We start from the raw sequence: 25,214 nt of genomic DNA, 5'->3' as shown, positions 1-25,214 counted from the left end.
GTCAAACAATGTGTGTGGAAAATCAGACCGGCTTTCAAATTCCAGCTCTGCCGTCTCCTAATTGTGTGATCCTGGGCCACGCTTGGTGTCTCTGAGCCTCAGAGTTGAGGATGGGACATGATCATGTATGCAAAGCACAGTGCCCAGTGAGTGCCCAAGAGATGCTTGTTTTCTCATTAGTCTTGCCCCTCCCATGAACTCACTGTAGAACCTTTGGCAATTCCATTTCCTTCTCTGGGCCTTAATGTCTCCATCTGCAAAATGGGAGAGGTGGTGGACTCAACTGTTTACGAGGGCTGTTTTCGCATCTGGGCATATGATTTCACAGTGGTTCTTGTAGCAATGTCTTCTTTCTTTCTTTTTTTTTTTGTTGCAGTTTTTATTTAAACAGAAATAAAATGTGCACAGGAGCTGTTTATTCATTTTCTTCGCTGGACAGCCTGGCATTGTGACTGGTGACTCTGATGGCCAGCTGGATTGCTCTTTCCACAATGGCTTTGTGGTTCTTGAAGGAAACATTGTAAGCACTACTAGCTCCTTGATGTTGTGGACCGGGAGCTTCTGTAAGCTACCGGGCAGCATGTGCTCTGTTTTTTTGTTGCACCCATAAACAATGTTGCGCATCAAGATCTGGCTCTTGAACCTTCTATGAACCTTGTCAGTATCTCTAGGTGTCTACCAGTTAAACTTAATTTTGACTTATCAGTCTGACTGGTGCTGGATGAACGTCTTGGTCCTCTTTTTAAAAATCTGGAGCTTCATGAAGGGTCTGAAGGTGGTCATGATGTGAGTAGGAGGTGGCTGCCACCTCCATAGGCAGCACTGAGGAAGAGGGGACAATGTCCTTTTAGTTTTATTTATTTACTTATTTTGAGATGGAGTCTCACTATGTCGTCCAAGCTGGAGTGGAGTGGAGTGGTGCGATCTCAGCTCACTGCAGCCTCTGCTTCCCGGGTTCAAGCTATGCTCATGCCTCAGCCTCCTGAGTAGCTGGGATCACAAGCTCACGCCACCACGCCCAGTTAATTTTTGTATTTTTAGTAGAGATGGGGTTTCACCATGTTGGCCAGGCTGGTCTCAAACTCCTCACCTCAAATGATCTGCCCTCCTAGGCCTTCCGAAGTGAGGGGATTACTGGCGTGAGCCACCACACCCAGCAGGCAATGTCCTTTTAAAAATAGATCGTATGCGAATCTGTAGCTGGGACAGTCATGGGAATGGGGTTCCAGTCATGGGAAATAGATCGTATGTGAATCTGTAGCTGGGACAGTCAGGGGAATGGGGTTCCAGTCATGGGAAATAGATCGTATGTGAATCTGTAGCTGGGACAGTCAGGGGAATGGGGTTCCAGAAATTTTCTGTAAGATTAGGCTCTCAGCTCCATAATCCTGCCCCTGCTTTACTCCTGAATGTGCTTCCCCCAGTTAACATTCCAAGACCACCCATCCCTTCTAGCTGGGATTATTCCAAAGACATGCCAAGACATAGAGGCGATGTTGTAATGCCCCTCAAGGTGGCACAGTTAGGGTTCCCATGAAAAGATCTGTCTGAGCAGATCTCTTCCTCAGGAAGTTCAGAGCAGATTTTTTTCACAGGATCCTATACTGTGCCACATCGTTTATTCTTTCCTGAAGGTGATGACTCCCGAAGAGGAGAACTTGGACCAATGGCAAGAAGCTGATTTGTGCTCAGTGAGGGAAAGGACTGCATAGCAAGGCAAGGGGCTTGCAAGCTCACTGTCCCTGGAGGTTTTCAACCTTAGAATGGACCACTGTTCACTGGGATACTGTAGAGAGGCCAGCCTGAATACAGTTCATACAATCTAATGAGGCCCACTACGCCAAGTCCTTATGCTACTAATGAACTATTTACCAATTGATTATCACTTATTTAACAATGTAGATGATCCCCAATTTATGATGGTTCTACTTAGGACTTTTCAACTTGACAATGTTGTGAAAGCAGCATGTGTTGAGTAGAAATCATACTGAATTCTGAATTTTGCTCTTTTCCCTGGGGAACATACCAGAATATACAGTAAGACACTCTCTCAATGCTGGGCAGCAGCAGTGAGCCTCGACTCCCAGTCAGCCCCATGATCATGAGGCTAAACTATTGATACTCTGCAGTGTGTTGTATGGCCAGGTGATTTTTGCCCAACTGTAGGCTAATAAGTATGCTGAGTATGTTTAAGATAGGTAGGATAGGCTGAGCTATGGTGTTCAGTAGGTCTGTTAAAAACATTTGTGACTTAAGATATCTTCATTTTGTGGTGGGTTTATCAGGATGCAACCCCATTGTAAGTTGGGGCAAATTTGTACATTAATTTTTTTTTTTTTTTTTGAGACGGAGTTTCGCTCTTGTTACCCAGGCTGGAGTGCAATGGCACGATCTTGGCTCACCGCAACCTCCGCCTCCTGGGTTCAGGCAATTCTCCTGCCTCAACCTCCTGAGTAGCTGAGATTACAGGCACGCGCCACCATGCCCAGCTAATTTTTTGTATTTATATAAAGTAGAGACGGGGTTTCACCGTGTTGACAAGGATGGTCTCGATCTCCTGACCTCGTGATCCACCCGCCTCAGCCTCCCAAAGTGCTGGGATTACAGGCTTGAGCCACCGCGCCCGGCTTGTACATTAATTTTTTTTTGAGATAATGTCTCACTCTGTCACTGAGGCTGGAGTACGGTGTCACCATCACAGTTCATTGCAGCCTCAACCTCCCAGGCTCAAGTGGTCCTCCCACCTTAACCTCCCGAGTAGCTGGGGTTACAGGCACCCATCAGCACCCTTGCTAATATTTGTAATTTTCTGTAGAGACAGGGTTTTGCCATGTTACCCAGGCTGATCTCAGACTCCTGAACTCAAGTGATCCACCTACATTAGCCTCCCAATTGCTGGGATTACAGGAGTGAGCCACTGTGCCCTGCCTGTACATTAGTTAATAAACTACTGGTCGCACCATCTTAAAGGCTGTGACCTATTCTACCTTCTCTCTCAGGAGAATGCCCTCTGGAAGACTCCCGAGGATGGGGTTTGATGGAGAATCAGACCGAATTAGGATTCATCTTTCTGAGCCTTCTTTTCTACAGGGTGAAATTCTTTCTGCAATTTACAGGGTGTGTGTGTGTATGTGTGTGTGTACACACTAGATCTCACCTCATTAATGCACTATTGACTGCAATTTTGTCTTTTCCTTTTTCCTCTAGGATCTGAGGCTTTTTTCCCCCTTTCAGCTCTGCCCAGCTGTGTTTTATCCCAGCAAATCTAGATCCAACATTGTCTTTTCAGAATTTTAGCAGCAGTATCATGACAGCTGTTAACCTTATGGCTCTCAGATGTGCTTCGGTTGAATTTTTTTGTTCTTTGCTTTCTCTCTTTCAGTGCTGGAAGAGGACACCTTAAAATGAAACACAATTTTTCAACCCGTGAGTACTGTCGGCCTCTTCCTGTACAAACCTGCATTCATAGCTCCTGTCAAATGCTGGGCCGCTGGCTCCTCTACCAAAGGAGAAATGCATTTAGGTGACTAAGAAATATTTTCTGTAAACAGCACTGGGGACTCTAAACCCATCCTAATAATACTCTGTGAAGCAAGTGTCCAGCTGTTATATCATTTGGTCCTCACAACTGCCATTAAAAACAGGTTGAGTGGGTGGCACTTATTCTCCCCATTTTACAAGTTAGCAAACTGAGGGGCACAGAGGTAATGTCACACTTCTCGAATGTGGTGAAGTGGGAGCCAGAGTCATAGGCTGCAGAGGACCAGTTCAGGGAGGATTTTCCCTTCACCACATTTAGTCACTCATCAGACTCTCAAATGGGCATTTTTATGTGCAAGTCCTGTGCTGTTTTTGGGTTGTAGAGATGGATCAGACACTATCTCACAGCTTTTGTGAGAGGAAGGGAAGAGGACAGGGAGCTATGACAGTGTGACAAAGACATTAGCAGAAGTGTGGCATCTAGAAGGAGTCTGATATGCTCACCAGTGGAATAACCCTAGGCTGTGCCTAGACACAAAAGCCCACAAAAGCAGGTGTGGTGACTCCTGCTCAGCCAGGGAGGCTCAGCAAGAGAGTCTTGCAAATCTCCAAAGAAGTTCAGATGTTCCCAAGGGTGTTACCTGGGAGTAGCAAACCCTGGGGTGTGTAAGAGAATCAGACCTTAAGATTGCTCTAGGCTGGGTGTGGTGGCTCAGGCTTGTAATCCCAGCACTTTGGGAAACCAAGGCACGTGGATGGCTTGAGCCTGGGAGTTTGAGACCATCCTGGGAAACCTGGTGAAACTTTGTCTCTACAAAAAATACAAACATTAGTCGGGCATGGTGGTGCATGCCTATAGTCCCAGGTATTCAGGAAGCTGAGGTAGGACGATCACTTGAGCAAGGGAGATCAAGGCTGTAGTAAGCCATGATGGCACCACTGCACTCCAGCCTGGGTGACAGAGTGAGACCTTGTCTCAAAAAAAAAAAAAAAAAAAAAAAAAAAAAAAAAAAAGCCAGGCGCGGTGGCTCACGCCTGTAATCCCAGCACTTTGGGAGGCCGAGGCGGGTGGATCACAAGGTCAAGAGATCGAGACCATCCTGGTCAACATGGTGAAACCCCGTCTCTACTAAAAATACAAAAAAAAAAATTAGCTGTATTTTTAGTAGAGACGGGGTTTCACCATGTTGACCAGGATGGTCTCGATCTCTCGACCTCGTGATCCACCCGCCTCGGCCTCCCAAAGTGCTGGGATTACAGGCGTGAGCCACCGCGCCCGGCCCTTGCAATTCTTAATATATCTCCTGGAGAACTCAGCTGGTCTCAGTTTCATCACCAGGGAATTCTCTCTGTTCTCCTGCCTTGCCAATTCCTAAAAAAGTCAAGTATTTTCTACCTCTAAGCCATTGCTCATCACATCGAACCCTCAGTTTGTAGCATCCTTCTCTCCCGCTTTTCCAACTCACTCTTCCAGACCCAGGTCAAATGCTGCCACCTTTAAGAAATCTTCATAGATTTCCTTGGCAGGAAGGGAGGACACCACTTTTGTTTTTCTTATTGTGTATAATTAAAAGCCTGGGCCAGGTGTGGTGGCTCATGCCTATAATCCTAGCACTTTGGGAAGCCGAGGTGGGCGGATCACTTGATGCCAAGAGTTAGAGACCAGCTTGGCCAACATGGTGAAACCCCATCTCTACTAAAAATACAATAATTAGCCAAGTGTGGTGATGCTTGACTGTAATCCCAGCTACTTCGGAGGCTGAGGCATGGGAATCGCTTGAACCTGGGAGTAGGAGGTTGCAGTGAGCCGAGACTGTACCACTGCACTTCAGCCTGGGTGACAGAGCAAGACTCTGTCTCAAAACAAAAAGCTGTATCAAGTTCTACCTTGGATTAAAGGCTTTTTTCTTCAGTCTGACTTCGAGCAACTTGAGGGCAGGAGGCTCTCATCTCCCTCCAGGACTAAGCACAAGGCTGTCTTTGCTGAATAGAATTGAATTAAAATGAGAAGCAAAAGCATATCCACTACCAAAGTCAGATGGGTTTTGGCCCTTTTGGGGCAAATCAAGAATGGTTTATAAATGTGGCTGCTGGTACTTGGGGATCTGGATGCTGCCATCCTCACAAGTTCTAGTTCAGGGTGTTTAGACAGGTGTAGACCTGGTGAGGCGGGCAGGGGTCAGCGAATCACAGTGGCTTAGTTCTTGCTCTGAAAAGCTCTTAACCCAATGTTCCTCAGTGGACGGTCCAGGTACTTCCTGCATTCGACTCACCTGGGGAAGTTATTACACAGTCAGGTTCCAAGCTCAGTCTCATAGCACTAAACCAAGCTTTCTGGGGCTGGGGCCCAGGGATCTGCATGTGATTCTTCTCACACTGAAGTAGAGAAGCTACTGTTATAAGGGAACAGAATGACTTACTACCAGAAGAGGTGGTGCCCAGAGGAGAAGTCCTGCCCTTGGGAGCCAAGAGACTAGGAGGAGTGGTGAGCACGGGACACGGACACTTCATCTCCAACCCATAAGGTAACGGGAAGGGGGAGCTCAGGGCTCTGTGGTCTGAGCAGGGATTGGTGGCCACCAGCCATGGCTCTGGAGGGATCTTTACAGCCTGGGAGGATTTAGTAAGGTTCATGAAGAGCATTCCAGGCTGAGGGTGGTTTGTTTGCTTTTCTAGACTGAGGTTTTTGAGGGACATTTGTGCAAACTTCATAGGGGAGAAGGTTAAAAAACAAAAACAAAAAACCCAAAAGCTGGTGGAGATTAAGCTTTCCTCTGTTTCTCTTCTTTGGTCCTAGGACCTTTCTCTTATCTCTTCCCTTTGGCCTGTGGGTCCATTTACTTCATATGGTAAAGGGAGAATATATATCTTAGCTGCTGCTCTGACAGTCTTAATGAGGTACATCCGGGGTCTGCCCATCCTTTCCATCTTCCTTTGTCCCCTTCCTCAAACCACTATGAATTCCTTCCCTCAGAAGCATTTGCCATTCCTGCATTGCTCCCAATCCCTTGGGCAGCTCTTTTCTTAGCATTTTGCCTGTATGTTGATATCCAGGAGGCTCTTTTGCAAAATGTGGATCTTAATTATGCCATCTGCTCCTTATTTATCTAGCAAAGTCCTACTTACCCTTCAATCGTCATCTCAGGTCACCCTCTAGAGAGGTCCCCTCCAGCCTCTGTCTTTCCAGAGTCTGGCGTTAGCACCTTGCGCAGTTCTCCCAGATCACTCTTTGCTTGCACACATCCTCACTCTCTTACCAAGTAAGTAGAGGCCTATCTCCCTTCTGGACAGGGCTGGGGACTCAGATGGCATTGCACTGTGGCTCCTGACCCAGGGCTGTGCACCCTTTCCCATGGTGGCTTCAAGGATCAAAGAACGTTGTGCGAGGCTTGCTGAAGGCAGCTCTGCAAATGTTCTTGCCCTCCTCCCCAGCTCTCATGACGGGAGGGTACTGAGCTGACTCCTTAGGCCAAGGGGGCAGGGAACTCTAGGGCCTCAGGCTCTCTGACTGGGTCTGGAGAAAGAATGGAGGGCTAGTCACCTGGGATATGTGTTCCTTCAGGACCAAGAAGCATGCCCACCCCTCTCCCCTCCATGCCAGCTGGGATTCAGCTTCAGTCTGGGTGGCCAGAAGGGCTTCAGGGCAGAGTTTTTCTCTGAGTCGTGGAAGCTGCCCCAGGTGGTACACCCAGGCACCCAGCCTACACAGAAGACCTCAGAGGAAATGGAGGCGCCAAATGTTCACTAAACGAGCTTTAGTGAAAGGAGACAAGACAAAACCCAGCTCTGAGCTTAATTAAAAAGAGTGCTTAATCCCTCCCCCAACAAATGTGGATTGCCCACAAAGGAGAACAGGAACATCAGTGGCTAGGAAGACCCACAGCCTTATAAACAAGCACTTTGGGCTGTATAGGGCAGCTCCGCTATGATCTGATACAATGACTATTGTCAAGGAGGGCTGTTTTTCCATGTTTTTGTATCCTTTTCTTCACATTTTCTTTTGCTACCTAATTTCATGCATCAGAGGTCAAAAGACAAAAGGTTAGGCCTGGTTTAGAGGCAGCAAACTCCCTGCCACCAAGAACGTGTGTCCAAAGGAGTGCTTTGAGGCACCGCCTGCAGACACCGGCAGGTTTTCATCCCTGATTCTCTTTTGTCACTTCATGGGGTACATGAGTCTACGTGCAAATTGCATGAGAAATGAGATACCAACTGCTCTACCAAATTAGGAAAAAATTCACTAAACTGTTTCCATCTTATACCTTGTTTATAAGAATTTGTACCTAACAAGGACATGCCTGTCTTTGAGCTCTTAGAGCTCTTAGCTTGCCTGTAATAGAGAACTTTAAACACACACACACACACACACGTACATAAACATATATATACCTAAAATATATATACATATACATACATATACTGTAAAAATAAAATCTGAGTATGTATTCCTTAATTGTTTTGCTGGGAGGATTTATAAAGCTCTGTCCAGACAATTACCAATACTTGTTCTAAAAATTGTTTTAGTTGAAAGGATAGCAGCATTATAGTACGAATAATTTAGCATGATTATTTTGGTATGTATTTAGTATGAATATTTCGTCCTCAGACTGCAAATCTTTTCATTGTCTCATTTTGGATTCTTAGGTAATAGTACATTGCCAGAGTTTCCTTATGTGATTGTCCACATTATGTGTTTATAAAGAGGATACAATGTCATGATTTCCCATTAGAAATATTTTCATTATTGGGGGGAAAATGACTTTCTGATTCTATGTTAATAAGCTCCTCATACAAGATATTTCAAATGGTTTTCATCCGACTGAAAATAAATTAGGAGATATCTTTAAATTTTCTTTTTTAGAGGATTTTTTTTTTTTCTTTTTTGTAGATTTGCATTCAGTGTCAGAAGGTCTGGTCCCCACCTCCAGTACAAAGTGAAGGAGAAGTTAAGGCTTTGAGAAGTGTCTCTGGTGATGGCTAAACACTGAGACTGGCTTAAGGGCTCATCTCAAAGGCACTTTGGCCCAAGCCTAGCTCATCTTTTCCATCTTACTCTGGGCTGGGTTGCTGAAGATAACTAATCAGCAGCAAATCTGAAAGATATTTAGAGCACAATTTTATTTCCGGCACATTCTCAAATCCAGACTTCATATCCTATAGTCCCCTGACCTTTCCAAAAGACTTCTCTCCCAAAAGAAAATCATCCCACAACCTGGCCTGAGGATGAGGTATTCACTTGGCGATTTGCAGGTTCACATGGCAGGCTCCAGGGAAAGCGCCCCAATCCTGTGGTGATCCTCTGCCACAGCTCTGAAGTTATTACAGAAAAATGGAGAATGAAGTAAGCGAGAATATTAAAGGGCCTACTTAAAGGCGCGCTTCACTTCCGTTTAACAGTCTGATCTGCTTCCAAAACTAAAAGAATCGTTTAGCTTGTGCACTCACCCTCACTCAAAATCACTTGTGAAGTAGGCTCTTCCATGTTCCAGCACTTCATGGAATCAAATTATATCACATTAGAATGTTATTAGTTTAAAACACATTAAATAAATCTAAGTCTGGGCTGACGCATGAATATTTAAATCTCACATTACACGGTGAAATAGAAGAAAAGGGGGTGAGGAGAGCTAACAGAACATCGTATAAATACCGATAGAAATAAAACATCCTAGGTGCAAACTTTCTTTAGCAAAATCTGGTTTTATTACTTAAACTTATTACGGTATTGTTAAATTTGAAAAGAAATATAAAGATAAATAAACTAATTTACACTTGTTTTCAATGTTAAACAACAAGAATGCCAGTAAATCTTTTCAATGCCCCATTTTGGATTCTTAGGTGACAGTGGATTGCTGGGACACATTGGCAAATTTAAAATACAACTGACTGCCTGTTTTCCATATTAATACATTGCGAATGTAACTCCAGGAGAGTGAATTTTATCTCAAAATTCTCCAAGAGTTGCCTTCAAATCGCGTCTCTGTGCATATGCATACGGCATACACTTGACGTCTGCTATGTGTACCTGTGCGCTGGAAACCACTCGTGAAACTGAATTGAATTACTGGATTTGAGTTGAAGTGAACCCATCCAAACGACCCAGGTCTGCGCTCTCTGAGGCTTCTCTCAATAACATTTCTAATGAAAGCAAGAAAAGCAGTAAAGCAAAACAACAGTAGTAATACCCTACCACGAGCACCAGGTTACCCGAACACAGACCCATCGTGTATTCCAGCGCAACCCAGGTATTTCCAGGTGGCGAGTCGCTGGCACATGCTGCCCCAGCGAGCCGTCACCCGGAGCTCGAAGCCCTGTAGGCGCAGAGGACCCTACTGCCAGCTGAAATGCGTATTTTGACCCAAACCAATCCTTAGCTTCTTTCTGCCGCGGGCGCAGCCTGAAACCCGGAGGCGGCGGTTGGCCAGCGATGTGCGCTTTCTGCGCTCTGCGCTGGGGGAGTTGCAGGTGGAGAGGCGCCCCCATCCATCCCGGCACCGCCCCTAGGCAAGCCCCAAGTTTATACCGCAAGGGACCAACTCGCCGCGACTCGGCGTCCACCCTCAATGCTGACACCGTTCAGACCGGGCAAACGAAGCGGGGCGGGGCTGGGCATTAGGGGCGCCGTCTGCCAAAGATGCGGTACCACGTGCGCGCTGTGCGGACCCCGAATCCTGTGAGTCCCGCTCCGGCCACAGGCTCTCAGAGAACTGGGCCCTCAGCTTTAGGGCGGGGCCTCTTCTTTGCCTCCTGCCTGGACGTCGGCTCCCACCCGCGCTCTGTGCGAGCTCCGGAGCAGAGCCCTAGTGCCAGCGTCGTTCTCGGAGGTTTCTCCCCGGGCTCGCACAGAGGGAGGCCCCACGGCGGACGGCAACTGCCCAGCCTTTGCTAGATTCCGGGCTGGGGGTCTGGGGAAGAGGGGCACTGGGCCGGAACTGAGCCCCAGTCCGGGCTCCACGAGCCCTGGATCCCCCCACGGTGTTTCCTCGCCGAGTTAAAGAGCCCGTCCTTGGCCCTTCGCCGGACGAAGACGGCCTCCCCCTCCCTTGCCCGCAGCTTCTGAGCTGGAGGGAAGCTCGCAGCGTGCCTAGGCCAACCCCTTCTGCGTCTCTTTTCTTTTCCTGTCACTCTCTGTTCTCGGTTTCTGCTTTCTCCTTCTCACAGAATGCCAGAGCGCGCAGGGGCCTGGAGGAGCCTTTGCACCAGCCCCTTTCCCGGGCCTCCAATCTGCCTTCCCCACAATCTAGTCTCCCCCGTTCCATATTTCTTTATGTATAGACTCTGCTTGTATTTCCTTGCCGATTGAGCCAGGATGTGTCTGCCTCTAAATTTGCCTCTCCTCTTCTCCCTCGTGTAGCATTAAACAAACCAAGGTGTGTTGAGCTGGAGAAGTCCCGGCAACGTGGACAGAAGAAATGGCTTATATTGTCCTCAAAACATTTCCGGTCACTACAGTTCGGTTTCCCCTTGAGGCGGCGCCAGCGCCGGTTCCGCCCCGCAGGCCGCTGCTACGGAGGCGCCTGCTCGCGCTGCCTCGCTCTCTGGCGGTGTCTGCGTGTGTTCGGGTATGGGCACATGTATCTGTGCTTGCAAACCAGGGCGGGCTCTCCAAACCGAAAGCTGCGTTGAGTTGGGTTTCTGGGATTCTAGAGCTTCGGGCAAGGGAGATGGGGGATTTTCCCGGGATCCTGACGCCCCTCTGAGCCTAGACTCCCCGAATTCTGACCCCTTGTCCCGTATCTCTAGGGCCGCTGCGTCAATTCCGTGTCCCCCGAAGTGGCTCGTCACCTGCGCTGCCGCGAGGAGCCTCCCCTTGGGCCAGCGCTGCTGGAGTCCAGACTGTCCTAAGCACGCTGGCCAGGGGCAAGGGGAGACCGATTCACAGAGGACAGGGTGGGCAAGGGGATGGCAGCTGGGCCCCGGTACCCCGCGAGGGGGGCTCTGTGATTCTGACCCAGCACCAGCGACGTTTTGTCGACCAGCGGGCGCCCCCTCGGGAACCACATTTGTTTTCCGCTGGTCTCGAGTGTCCAGAGCGCGATGCGGCGGAGCACGGCGAACCCACGATTCGCGATGTTTGGCCTAATCCTCTGCCCTTCATGGATGCGGGCAGGAACAGAGCAGTGGCTGATGTCCCCTCACTAATTCCAAAGCCCCACGAAAGCCACGACCCACATGCAAACTCTCACCAAAGCATCCCACAAACAAAAATTAAAGCCAATACATGAAAACATAACCCTCAGCCCCCATCAAAATGTACAGTTCAGAAAAATAAAATCCAAATCGAGGAAACAACACACACAACACGAAATTCACTAAGGCAACACACAAACGACACCCACTCACATGAAATCAAAACACATCTGAACACCGCGGAGAAGGAAAAGCCTTACAAACGACATACAAAAAGCCTACAAGGATAAAGTACAAAACCACCCCAAATCAAAACCCACCCCAAAAACTAGGACTTACAGAGTAAAACCCGCTAAAATCAATCCCACGAAAAAACAACACGCAAAACACCCGACACAAAAGAATCTCCCATGGATAAATGGAAACTCACAGAAAACAAACAAAAAGAAAACAAACCCTCTAAATGGAAACAACAACAACAAAACACCAACAACCCTCCGCCCCCAGCCCGGGGTGAAATGTCAATTCCGGGAGGGCTTTTGATCTCCAGTCGCGGACAGGCCGCTCCTCCCAGGCGCTGCCTCCTGACGCGGGCGAGGCGGGATGGCGGGAAGCCTGGGCTGGGGCTGAGCTGCGGCGGGAATGAGTCGAGCGCTCGGAGGTGGCCAAAAATCAAATCGCGGGGTAGGGACACGGGCCCGCAGGCTGCAGGGAGGAGGCGGCGCTGGAAAACTGCGCAGACCACTTGGTGGGGGGGCCGCCCAGGAATTCACAGCCACATTTCCGATTGTGGCGAAATCTGCTCAGTGGATATGTGATGTCCAGTTCCCGCCGGAGGCCCCCCTTTTCTCGAGCTCTAGGCTCTTCCCCCTAGGTTGCGACCCAGCCTCGTGACCACCCCCTCCAAAAAACAAACAACACTCTTGCTGAGGACGATTCACTCTCCAAAACTGCCATTGTCCGGCAGACCAGGAGTCCTCCTACGGAGCGCTCCCCCGCCCTGGAGAACCTTTCCCCAGCGACCACCCCGCTGCAGGGCCCCACAGGTTTCCAGTGGCCAGGCCAAGCTGCTGAACCAACTCGAGACTGGGGAGGAGAACAGGGAGGGGAGGCTTTTGCCTGGGCCGAAGAGAGAGGGCTGGACATGCCACACCTCTGCCGGGTCTCTCTGGATCTAATGTCCTCTCTGGAATCAAGTCCTGGGGCTCTGGGACTCCGCAACGTCTCAGGGCTGGAGGGCAATGGGATTCCATTTGTGGGCCGGGGTAAAGTGTCTGGAACTCCCGCCAATCTCCAGGAACTACTGAGATGTTCTCCTCTGCCCGGGTGCTCCAAATCGGAAGCCCGGATTTCATCTCCAGCATTTCACAGCTTAACCTCCAGGCTCTGGGCCAGAATGGAACTTGGTGTGGGGAGGGGTTCTGGGACCAGGAGACTCGATGGGACCTGGGGGCTTTAGGGATCTGATGCTGCCCTAGGGTCAGAGGCCCAGCAATAGTATTGGAACTGCAAATTAAGGGTGGGGGTAGGGTGGCTGGGAATCCTGGGGTCGGGCGCCGCCCTAGGGGCGAGTCTGAGTAAACCAGAAGGTCCTCTCTGTGCCTGACAACACTGACAGCCTTTGCAACCCCTTTCAAAAGCACCTGTTTGGCAGAGCAGTTAATTTCTTTAAAAACAAAAACCTGACCTGCGCCCGTCTAAGCGGCGGGGTTTGCATAAGGAGAGGTCACAGGCCCTGCGCACAGCGCAGAGGGCCGCGACCCCAGGGCGCAGGGCTTAAAAGAGGGTGCGGCTGCGAGGCCCGGGCTCCCGGCTCGGCTTCCGTCTGCCCCTTTCCGTAGGTGCGCCGGCTAGCGCCCGGCGCAGTCTGAAGCCTTCTTTCCCTTCCCCCCGGCCCCTATAAATGTCTGGGGCGGCGCGGCAGCAGCACTGCTGCTCTCCCGGCCTCCCGCTCTACTCCTGCCCGGCCCGGCCTGGTCCGCCACGTCTGGCACGCTGAGCAGGCCCGGCCGCACAGCGCCTACCCTTTCCTCGCTCCGGGCTGGCATTGCGGGGCGGCGCGCTGGGGGCGCGGCGTGTCTGGGGACATCTTGTGATGTTGGCGAGAACAGGACATGATCTCACATGGCGAGAAGCTCTTTAGTTCCTTAATCATTTCACGGTGCCTTCGGACGCTTTTTTTCCACCTAAAACGTTTAGTTTCAGCTCAGTGATCAGCTACCCCAGCTCCGCGGGGGAGCGGAAGGCTTGAATTATTCCGACCTGTGAGCGGCCCCTGGCACCAAAAAGAAAGAAAAAAAAAAAAGGCACAAAAAAGTGGAAACTTTTTCCCCCTGTCCATTCTATCAAGTTCTGAAAAATCAAAATGGATTTAGAGAAAAATTACCCGACTCCTCGGACCAGCAGGACAGGTAGGACCGCGATGCGGGCTCCAGACTTGCAAACTCCGGGACAGAGCCAGGCCCTGATCCCCAGGCAAGGTGACCCTGGAGGAGGAGGGGGTGTGCCGCATTTTCGTAGAGATTGACTGTATGTTTAACTGCGGCTTGTTTGTTATGTCTTTTCACCTAACTGTTCACACACTTCTGCATCAGTCCAAGTATCTGTGAGTTTGTGTTTTTCTCGGTTTCTGAATGTTTATGCTGGTGTCCTTCCAGGGGTCTGCAAGTTAGGGTTTACTTAAGGGGCTCAGTGTGTGCATGACTGACAGCAAGTTTGTGCGTCCCTGTATCTGTATTTTCAAAAGATATCAAAATATGTGAGTTTGTGTCCAAAAGTTTGTTTGCCTCTGTCTGTGTGTGTGTGTGTGTGTGTGTGTATCTTTACATTCGTGAGGTATTCGTGTGTGTTTATAAGTTAGTATTTGTGTGTTCTTTTGAATACCAAAACGTGTGTCTACTGTGAGTGTTATGTAACTGGGAAACATCTGAGTGTACATCCACTATTTTAAGGGCCTGTGTTCATCTGTTATATCTCAAGTGAGTTTGGAATTGAGAAAGAGGTGGCTACACTGACCTTTCTATTTTTCGATGTCAACTGCTGTCCAATGTGTATATGCCAATTTTCACATTGTGCCTCTAGGCATAGATGTGGGTCTGGGGCCTATGAAGATCCGTGGTGCTTAGCATGTGCATAGTAAGGTAGTTTCCATTCTATTGGGAGATGGAACCAGGGGTGAAGGTGTGAATTCAGGCCATGTAGCCTCTTGGTGTGCAGTGGGCACTGTTGAGGCTACCGTTTGTACAGAAAGGTCTCCTGTGACAGGCACAACCTTGAAGATGAGAGTGGACACCTATGGGGTTAGTTGTGACATTTCTAGAGACCCCCAACCTACCTTCACTTTCACCTAGACAAGCCTCTGACACTGGTGTGTGTATTTGTACACACACACACACACACACACACACAGTGTCCTCAGGTTTTATCCTCTGGGTACCACTCCAGTGGAAGACAGCACAGTGGGTGGAAGAGTGTGCGTAGTCTGGGCATTCAGCTCATTCAGCTCTGGTGCCTATATGCACACAGGCCTCCCTGGCATAGGTCCCCGTGTGCCTCCCACAGGCCTGAGAAGTAGAAAGCAGGATGTGTTTATGTCTGAGAGGAGATAGTAGAGGCAGTAGGCCTCCATCTGCCCCGAGGCATGCGTCAGGTATGGAGGGGGCTCTTTCAATCACTAGGCCACTGTGTAATTCCCACACAAACACACTCCTGGGCCTGGCAAGAAGCACCCTTCACCCACCCCTGTGCCCTCTGAGAGCCCCCACCTCTAATCCAGCCTCAAATACAAGTCTAAGAGCAAAGAGGATAAACTTAGACCCTAAGCCCAGGACAACTGCTGGGGTACAACTGTGTTTCCAAAATTGCAGCTGAAGAGAAATGAGGGCAGAGATCTGAGGTAGTAGAGAGTTTCCAGGATGAGGGCTCAGGAAGAGGAAACTAGAAACCCCAACTCTCCATCCTCAATTCCCAGAAGGCTCTTCTCCTTGGCAGTGGCCTTCTCAGCAGATGGACTTTCAGAGAGACATGAGCCTGGAAGTGGTGGTTGTGTATGTGTTGGGAATAAGCTGGGGATGGGTGAATGTCGTGGAGAGAGTCTGTGCAGTCCTGAGGGCTGGCTCTCTCGACAAGCTGTCTAGAAGAATGTAATTCATGGCGGTCGATGGGCTCTTTGATTAGTTCAATTGCCTGAATAATCGTTTAATCAATAAAGCATTTCATTCCTCCGCACAGCTGGACTGGGTGGGGCTTGGGGTGGGGTGGGTTGAGGTGTGATAGGGGAGCCCTAGGCTGGCCAGGACTTAGTCTAGAGGGCCACGCCCCCTCTTCTCTGCTGGTAGGGGACGAGCTGCCTGCCTGGAAAAGGTCAACAGTTAAAGTCAGACTGTACTTTCATCTGTCCACTCCAGCCTGGGTCAGGGCTGGAGAAGAGAGAGAAGCCGAGAAGCTGTCCAGGCTGGTGCTCAAAGGCATGTCCAGGTCTGGTTCTTGTGAGACCTTCCTTCTCCCAACTTCTAGGTATTTTATGGGCTGACAAACTTCTCTTTTTTTTCCTTCAGAACCATATTCCATTTCTTACCCCAACCTCAGTCTCCCTATCTGCCCAGTGAGGAGGGAGTATGTCCTTCTGACTCTAAGCCTGAGATAAGGCCAGGACAGCACTAAGCAAGAAGCCACTTAAATATCTTCTCCTCTAATGTCTTCCTTGCTGTAGGGAAAGGAAACACATAGGTTCAGAGAGAGGCAGGGACTTGTAGGAGATCATAAAACATAAGTAATGGAGGGAATAGGAATGGAAGGTGACCTCTCTGCCCTTAGACCTCTTGTTCCTGCTGGGAGAAGAGACGGATTTCCTCCTCTCTCCATGGAGCACTTGGAGAAAAACTACTACTGGGGAAGTAGTAGTATCTCCTTGTCATGGGAGCCCTTGAGTCCTTAGGCCCAGGCCGACCTGGGTAGGTTGAATACTTTCCCACTGGGCATTGGCATCCAGTCTCACAGCTCTGGAATGAGCCTGGGATGGAGTGACAGATAGCAATAACCCCAGTCCGTGAAACTTCATCTCACAGAGCCTTAGCAAGTCACATCTCAGGGTTTATTCCCTGTATTAAATAAACGAGGAAGAAGAGGCTTTAGAAGGGGCTGCCTGTCTCAGGTCTTTGGGAGAGAGAGTTGGTCTCAGTGATACCAGCCTGCAGGGCACGCTGGTAATGATAACATACCCCGACTAAGGCAGTTTTACACAATTCTTGAAAAACCTGGTGAAATTCTCATGTTTTCCTCCACCCTCTTCAAGAACTCCTGCAAACAGAGCCAGGTCAGGTAGAGCAGACTCCCGAACCAGGAGCAGGAATCATGCAGGAGTCTGCTGCACCTGGACTTGCTGTGTAATTTCAGGTTAATTTCTTTCCCCCTGATACTTTATTATTTTTTTAAAATTTTTTAAAAATGAAGTTTAGAGGGCACTCAATGGGTTGGGACAGCCATGCCAGCAGCATTCCTGATCTTTCCATAACTGAACAACCAGTCTGAGCCCTATTGGGCCTCACTTTGCCAGAGGCAGGGACAGTGAAATGGGCTAGACTTGGGTTGAAGGAGTCAATGTCAGGCTAATAAAGCTCTGTAGCGACCCTGACATCCTAAAGCTGCGGTAATGCACGGCTCTGGGAGCCGTGAAGGGGATGCCGGGAGGGGGTGTGTCCCCAGTGAAGCAAGGTCTCTGGCTTCTGGCTTCTCAAACATTATTCTCAATGGGCTGTTTTTCAGTATTAAAACTTTCAAAGGCAATTCGGTTTACATAAATTGAGTTTCTTCCTGGATAGTTTCCTTTATCGGTCTTCTGCCCCCAGCACCCAGCACAGGACCCGGCCCAAAGCTCTGCTACTGGGAGAAAGAAAGCGCATCGTTGTAGATCACAGCGAGGCCCGACAGCGTTGAGAGTCGAGGTGAGACCAGCCCCCCGGCTAGTCTCGCTCTCTTGGACCCAAGTTGCAGCTCGTGGGCGTTCAGAGACAGGACTGAGGCGCAGTAGCCCAGCTCCGCTGTGGACTTGCTGTGCAGCCTCCAGCTAGTCACGTAACCTCTCTGGGCTGCCGTTTGGTGACCTGAAATGCTGGTCATGGTATCAGGTCTGATCGCGCCTTTTAGGGTTGGAACTTTCCAGGGGCCACCGGCTCGGGCGGTGATGAATCACCCCCACCCAGGGGGAAACTCCTTCCGCCCAGAACGCCGCGAAGTGCGGGAGGGGGCTGTTCTGGGTGCACAGGTAAGGCTGGTCCCGTGTGTGCCTCGCAGCAGAACACTGTCCCCAAGCTGAACACCTACTGTGTGAAATGGTAAATCGGAGCTACTCCTGTTCCGGCTGTGCCCCGGGGAGTCTATCCAAGCCTCACGGGTATCCGAAGAAAGACGTATGTGTGCGGGCATATTCCAGCCGAGTTCTTTGATTGGGCACCACCGCCCCTCCCCCACCATCCCGAGCACGGCTCTGGAGAGGCGCTTTTGAGAAAGGTTTTCAGCTCTCAGTCTTTCTTCTACCCTAGACTTGCTGTGGGTCTTTGGACAAGTTGCATTCTGCCTCTGGGCCTCGGGTTCTGCACCCGTGAAATGGAGAAAGCATAGCTTCGGGGCCCCTTGATTTCTAAGACTCTAGAGAACCTGGGTTTGTAGGCCTGAGCTCAAAGAGAGAGGCTGGGGGTAGGGGTGTCACTGGCTGCAAACCTCAGGGCGTCCCGCACTCGCGCCTCCCCAGTAGGTGTGCAAGTCGCCATATTGAGTCTGGGCCAAGGCTCTGAATTCTGGTCGTTTCCGACCCATTGGGGGCCATCGGGTGATGCCAGTGCGGGAACTCTAATCCTTCCCGGTTTCTCTCTGCTGTTGCGATCTTCCTGCTCCGAGGCCGGGGTGGAAGGGGGAGATCCGGACAGGCGGGGTTCCAGACAAAGAAGAGATAACGCCGCCACTCCACCCCCGCGTGCACTGCAGTTTCCTGGGTCCCCAGAGGCCCGCCTGGGGCCGTTTTCCGCAGCTGTGCCCTGCTTGGGGGTGGGGACGGGTGTCGGCGCCGGAAACTTGTCTACTGGTCAGGGACAGCTGGGTGTAGAACAGGGACAGACGGTGGGCCCAAGGGCCGACCCAGTGTAGGAGTTTGAGAAGTGGAACATGAGTAGAGAGAAAGAAGAGGAGGGGAAACCGAGGCAGAGAATAAAGCAAAAGGATAACCCAGGAATCCTCCCATGATCAGCCTGTGCCCTATCTTCCTTGTAAGTCCAGTCCTGGAGCAAGCATCTCAAAGCCCTGTTTTGGTGGATTTATGTTTAATACTAGCGGATCATGACTCATGAAATAGAAAGTGACTGAGAGGTCTTCGGACCTCTCTCATGGGCTGCTGGGGCAAGGGAATCCTCAGCGTCTTTCTTGTACCAGAACCCAGAAGGCACACAGACCTATAGCTTCCTGGGTGAAGAATGACTGTCCCATGCTTCCTTTTTAAGGTCCAGTTTCTTTGATTGTTGTCTCAGAGCCTTAAACTCCACCAAGAAACGGATTCGCTAGTCAAAGATCCCTTTTGTAGCAGGAGAGTTCTGCTACAAATCCATCCATTTTGCCTACATAGGGACAGGAACTTCCCCAGGAGAGGGAAGGTCGGGTTTTCCGCATTGTAGCGGCCTGGTAGCTTTGCTTGACCCTTGGAGATAGAATGCGTCTGCCCATCCGCCCGCTTCAGGGACCCTTATTAGCACTGAACGTGACTTGGCTCATTCCGTTCTCAAGTAGCCTTGAGTCAGGTGCAGAATTGCTCTGGTGGATAGAAGCGCCAACGCTAGTTCCCAAAGCGTCTAGCAGTTCCCGATCTGAGGCAGGAAAGAGGGCCAGCCACTCTGCTTGGGGAACCTGGCCCAAAGCCTTAGCCCTTCCACCCAGGTGCGCCCTGGTGAGCCCCAGTTACTAACTTTAAAGGAGTGTGAGATATTCTCGCCCTTCCCCCAACTTCTCTGCCTTCGGTTAATGCAGCATTGAGGGCCCTGCAGGTGGAAGTGAGGGAGGAGGGTGGACGAGGATGAGCCAGTGGTGGTTTTGTAGGTCCTTGATAAAATTAGGAAATAAAATTAGGAAAGATTTCCGTGGAAAGAGGCTTCATTAAAATCTGCCCATTTTACAGATTAGGAAAGTGAGGTCAGAACTGGAAGATAGGCACACACTCCGAGTCCATCACGAGCCTGATGGTGCGGGATCTCTACTGCGCTCCTTGTCTTCCTCCAAAATACAATTTTTGTTTTTTCTGGAGACTATTCTCCCATTATCATCCTTCATTCGGCTGCTCCCAAGCCCTGAGAGCGTCCCAGGTTCCCAACGTCGCGGTGGGGAGGTCGAGCCCGCGTGGGGCCCGCAACAGGACTCTCCAGGCACCGCGTGGGCCCCCTTCCCCCTCCCCACATCCGCGATCCACTAGGCCTTAGTCCAGCGCGTTTGTCAATGAACGTGGCGCCGCCGCCTGGGCCCCGCCCCCCATTCTCTCCCATTGCCCAGGTGTCGGCTAATCAGGCGGAGCCCGTGGACAGCTTAGCCAATGGGGCGGTGTTTCGGGCCAGGGCCGGTTGCCGCCACTCGGATTGGTGTGGTGGAGCGTGATTGGCAGGTTAGCCCCCGCCCCGCCCCCGCCCGGAGGGAGCTGAGCCCCGGGCGGCGCTGTCCACACGCAGCGGGTCCTGAAAGCGGCTCCGGGGCGGCGCGGTGGCGCACTGTGCGCGCCGAGCAGGCGGAGGGCTAGCGCCGGCGGCGGCAGCAACGCAGGCAGTCAGAGCTGGCGGCTCCATCTCAGCCCCGGCAGCCCCGGCGGCCTTGGTGACGGGGACTCTTCGCTCTCTCTTCTGTTCCTCACTCCACCCCTGGGGCAGTTGCGGCCGCCGTCCCGGAAGAGGCAGCGGAAAGACAGTGGAACCAGACCCACGAGGGAGGGCGGCGGGGCTTGAAGAGTTGATAGGCACGAGGTAGACACCCCGGCGAGGAAGAGTCTGTCGCTGGTGTCCCCGGTCCTGGTCCCAGTGATGGGCGAGCAACGGGGGCCGCGGGAACTTTGAAGGCAGCGGGTTTCGGGGTTGGAGGGCTGCACCCTCCTGGGGACTCCGAAGTCCCGGCCCCAGCGTCAGGGGCGGAAGCATCTCCAAACCCGCCAGGACCCCGCGCTGCCAGAGAGGAAGTTCTTTGCAACTTCGTCCGAGACGTCGGAGAGCCAGCCGGAGAGAGGCTGAGGGGCAAGTCTGAGCCCTAGAGACTCGGAGAAGCAGAGAAAGAAAGGATCTGGCGGAGACCGAGGGGTCGAGGAGGGACCCCAGAGTCATCGAGGCCGCGGAACCAGCCTGGTAGCCCCCAGGTCTCGCTGCCCTCTGAGTGAAGCCAAGGGCCGAGCGTTCCGGCGGCCTCCTCAGAGCCGCCGCTACCCCGGGCCGGGGCTGCTGGCGGTCCCGGAGGCGGGCCCCTACGCTATGCCCCCGAAGCCGCGGGCGCCTTGGCCGCAGCTACTCCGGGCTGGTCCCGGAGCCGCCGCTTGAACCAGCCCGGGAAAGAAGCCCACAGGAGTTGGGCACCCGATCCTAGCCGGGCTGCGCTAGCACCGTTTCCCGCCTCTCCGCGCAGCTCCCGGTGGTCTCCAGCAGGGAGGCTCTGAGAGAGACCCCGAAGCTCCAGCAGTGTTTTCTGAGCCCAGCTCGCACAGTGCCTGGCCTCGTGGCGCGGCTCCCTGTCCGCCCTGGGCAGCCCCTTGGCGCCGGGAGGCGGCGGCGTGGGCCGGCCTGCAGTCTGGAGCGCCCCGATGGAAATACACTGTAAGCACGACCCGTTTGCATCCATGCATAGTAAGTAGGCAGCGAGCTCGCTTCTCTCACTCTCCCGCCGGGACCGGGTTGGGGGTGCCGGACCGTGGGTGAGATACTGAGGCCGGGAGGATCCTGGACCTCTGCAGCCGCGCAGCCAACTTTGCAAAGTGCAGGGATCCCAGGCGGGGGGCCTGGAACAACGTGCTTGGCCGCCGGGGCTGGAGCACCTGGTCCTGGAATCCCGCCTCCGGCAACGCTTAGCGTGGGTAGCAAGCTGCAGCCTTTCAAGGCTCCGGCGGGGACATTTCAGCTCTTTCGGAGTACCCTGGCTTGGACCCGTAGAGGGCTCCGGGCCAGGCCAGTTGAAGGGCACTAAGTTGTAGGGAGAGGTCAGTCTGAGTCTCAGCGCCCCATACCCCTACCCGGCTGGCGCCTTTTTCAGCAGTGGGGCTGATCCAGACTGGAGCTTGGAGGGAAAGTAGGGCCCTGACCGGTGTCTGTTTGTGTGGAGGGAGAGCGAGAACACCGGGGCTAGGGGTCCAAAGGCGTCCTGGAGTTGGGGAGGAGGATTTGAAAAATCAACGAAGTAACGGTTTCTGAGTTCAGCAACTGCTTAGGAGACGGCCAGTTCATACAGAGACTCTTAAAGACCCCATTGGGTCCTTCTCTGCAGGACGCCTATTCGTTGTGGCTTCTCCCCTTTAAAAAAAAAAAGAGGAAAATGAAAGAAAAAAGAAAGAGGAAGCCAATTATTCACCACGCAGGCACCCCCACCTCTGAAAGACGCAGCATGCGTAGGAGACGGGAAGGGTCGTTTTGGGCGAGGGTAGGGCCGGCCCGGCTGCTAGACCCGTGGGGATCCTGCCAATTCACCCATTAGCACAGCCTCCTGTGAGATGAGCGCTCCTCTCACGGTGAGTTAACCGCCGGATTAGATTCGGAGATTTCAAGGAAATTCCAAGTGGAACGAATCGCGTTTCCTTTCTGCTTGCTGCAGAGCCAGGCTGGAGGAAGGTGCCAGGCTTTGGCAGTCTCTGTTCCTGTGCTGCTTGGGGTCTCTGCGGGCTGCAGGTCAGCGAGTTGCTCCCGGGCTGGGAGCCCTCACCATGCCCGGTTCACCCCCTCTCCCCAACAGTCTGGGATCCAGCTTTCCCAGCCGCGTTCCCCTATTTAACAAAGGCAGCAGAGACCCGGCTGGAGAGAAGGCGAGCTTCCCGGGGCGAGCATGTCCATGTATGCCATGGAGGGATGAGTGGCCTGGCAAGTAGGGGAAAGCTTGTTTCGGCAGCCAGGGCTGGCCGCAGGCAGGTCAGTTTCTCTTTGTGTCAATTTTCTGAGTCTGCAGTAATCCACCAAGTCGGTGGGGAGCTCTGTGCAGCCGAGCTGCCTGTTCTGGTCCCAGCCCAAACGATTCCTTAAGGTTTGGGGCCTGTGCCCAACCGTTTCCAGTCCGTGGTGACCCCAGTGCCCTCCAGAGCCTTTTCCGGCTCGGACTCCAGCTTGGCTCTGGAGAGGCTCCGATCTTGCAGTGTAAGCCCCAAAACAAACCAGTTGGGGCAGTGCTCTGAGAGGTGGGCAAGCCCTTGGCTTAGCCAAGGAGCAACTGTGGGGACGGATAGGGAGGACCAGCCCCTGCGCTTCTCTCCTCACCGGCAGAAATCCACAGGCCCTCACTGTGTCCTTCTGCCCAGAGCCCATGGCCCAGAGGTTGTGCTCTGTCTGGCCCTTGGGGAGATAGCATCAGACCCGGTGGTGGTCTCGCGGCTGAGCATCAGCGTGCAGAAGGCAGCTGCTTTCAGGTGCGGGTTAGCCAACCGCTAATGTCTGTACCTCCTCGTCCGGGCCTTCAATCTGCCCCCTCCATGGGAAGTGCTCCCTCCCATTTTCGATCTCTCTGGCAGCAGTGGGGGCTGGGCCCCAGCCAGCCTAGCTTCCAGAGCCGGTGCAAGCCCTTGGCTTCTCTGGAAGCACTCTCGGTTCTGAGGCCCAACGCTGTTTTCTTGCACAATGTAGGCCTCCTCTGGGGCACCAACTTGCTAGCAATGGGGAGTGGGGGGGGCACAGTAGATACTGGGAGGTAGCTGAGGTTCAGATCAAGTCCCAGCTCCTCATCTTCCTCCTGGCCCAGTCAATTTCTTCTCCCTGTTATCTCTCCCCACCCCGGTCCCCCCACCACTGCTTCAGAGCAGGACAGCTTCTTTGGGGAGGGGCAGGCACTTCCAGGAAATGGGCTTCTGAGTTCTGAGGAGCCCCCACCTGCTATTCCAGGCTCATCATTTTCATCAGCACAATAACCTCCTTCTCCTTTCCTAAGCTGTTTCTCTAGGTATCTTTACCAGTTGTAAAACACTTATAGCCAGTGTCCTACCTGAGGGTTACTTAAACCTTCATCTTCACCCATTTTACAGAATATGATATTGAGGTCATAGAGACAAAAGGACTGACTCAGGAAGTTCACATTGGCCAGGCTAGAGCTGGTTCTTGGGTCTCCCTGACTGTCTGACAAAGGCATAAAAATGAGGCTTTATAGGGTTCACAGAAGGGGAGAGGGAGGGACCCAGATTCCAGGGAAAGGACAATGGGTATACACACATGCAAAGCTCTCTCTCTCTCTAGTCTAACCATATCTATGTCTACTGCCTGACTGTCCACGTGTGTCAATACCTGTCTGTTCATTGGAGAGTCCATTAGGAAGACTTCTTCCCTGCCCTTTCCCTGTGCCCCTGTTTGCCTGTCTGTGTATCCCTTCATTCTTTCTGGTGCATCTAGGAAAAATGTTAGCAATTCTGTGGGCTTCCTGGAGCTCAGTCTGTCGCTGAGTCAGCAAGGACCCTTTCCCCAAAATCTCATGCTCAGCCATGGTCTTTGGAGGTATTGGGAGGGCCTGTGATGGGCAGCATGTCTTTATCAGGGCCTGAGGAGCATCTGTGGAGGCCACCCCTTTCCAGATAAGAGCCACAAAGGCCTCAGGGGCATCTGCAATTCAGTCTTTCTCTCCTCACCCGCTCCAAACCCTGCCCAGTCTGACCTGTCCTGGCTGGTCTTTTTCTTGTACCTGTGGGTCTGTTTCCTGATCTTCCCCTGATTTGCTTGCCTCTGTCTCTGTGTCAGTCCCCCTTTCATGGAATGAGTCCTCAGCTAATTGGAGTCCATAGGAAGTACAGGCTGGGACTTGAGTTTTCCAAGAAGATACAGGGCCAGAGCTGGGGCCCTAGAAAACAAAGACCTCCTGTCCACAGAAGTCCCCTGTCCTCCAGAAGCCCCTTCCTGGGCTTCCTCCATTTTCTCTTCTTGTTGCCTCCTTCATCTTTCTTTTCTCAGCCTATTCTAGCTTCTCCATTCATTTTCCCTCTCCTCTGTCCACCTAACCTGCTGCCTCCTTTCCAGGATCTCTCATCTGGCTGTCTATCTCATCTAGTTCCCACTTTTTGCACTTCTGTCAACATACCTCTTTTTCCCTCTTTTCTTTCCCTGTCCTGCCTCGCCTCATTCAGACTTTGGACTTCACTTCTTTCCAATCCCAGAGTAATTGGTCTTCCTCACACCGTAGTTGTAAACCTTCTCATCACTGCCCTCTAAGAGCTCCACTGGGTAAGACTGTGATGGTGAAGAAGGCCAACGGGGCTTGGGGACCTTTCAAGGAAGCTGAGGAAGGTAAGAGGCTCCCAGGTCATCCCAAGTCTAGTGTCAGCTGTGGACCTATAGATAAGACTGTGAAAGAGCGTTAGTAGCTCAGCCTATGTATGTGGTCAAGGGTAGAGGGTTTGGGGACCTGCTCTCACCTTGAGAAAC

At 51.9% G+C, this 25,214-nt stretch overlaps 1 protein-coding gene across 3 annotated transcripts in view; it reads left to right on the top strand.

The window, feature by feature from the left end:
* The first annotated feature begins 13,662 nt into the window (after window positions 1-13,662).
* Window positions 13,663-25,214, top strand: part of PAX5 (paired box 5) — a 192,756-nt gene continuing 181,204 nt past the window's right edge. Inside the window, exon 1 of one of the 3 annotated variants that reach the window (XM_003940050.4) lies at window positions 13,663-14,021. In XM_003940050.4, coding sequence (XP_003940099.1) covers window positions 13,976-14,021 — 46 coding nt within the window. In that variant the 5' untranslated portion in view covers window positions 13,663-13,975. Of the gene's footprint in view, window positions 14,022-20,382; window positions 21,462-25,214 lie in introns of those variants that run through there. The other 2 variants (XM_074395049.1, XM_074395050.1) reach the window with 2 other exon arrangements.

This window comes from Saimiri boliviensis, chromosome 2, assembly GCF_048565385.1.
Source record: "Saimiri boliviensis isolate mSaiBol1 chromosome 2, mSaiBol1.pri, whole genome shotgun sequence".
NCBI classification, from domain to species: Eukaryota; Metazoa; Chordata; class Mammalia; order Primates; family Cebidae; genus Saimiri; species Saimiri boliviensis.
This window is presented reverse-complemented; position numbering and strand designations above follow the sequence as displayed.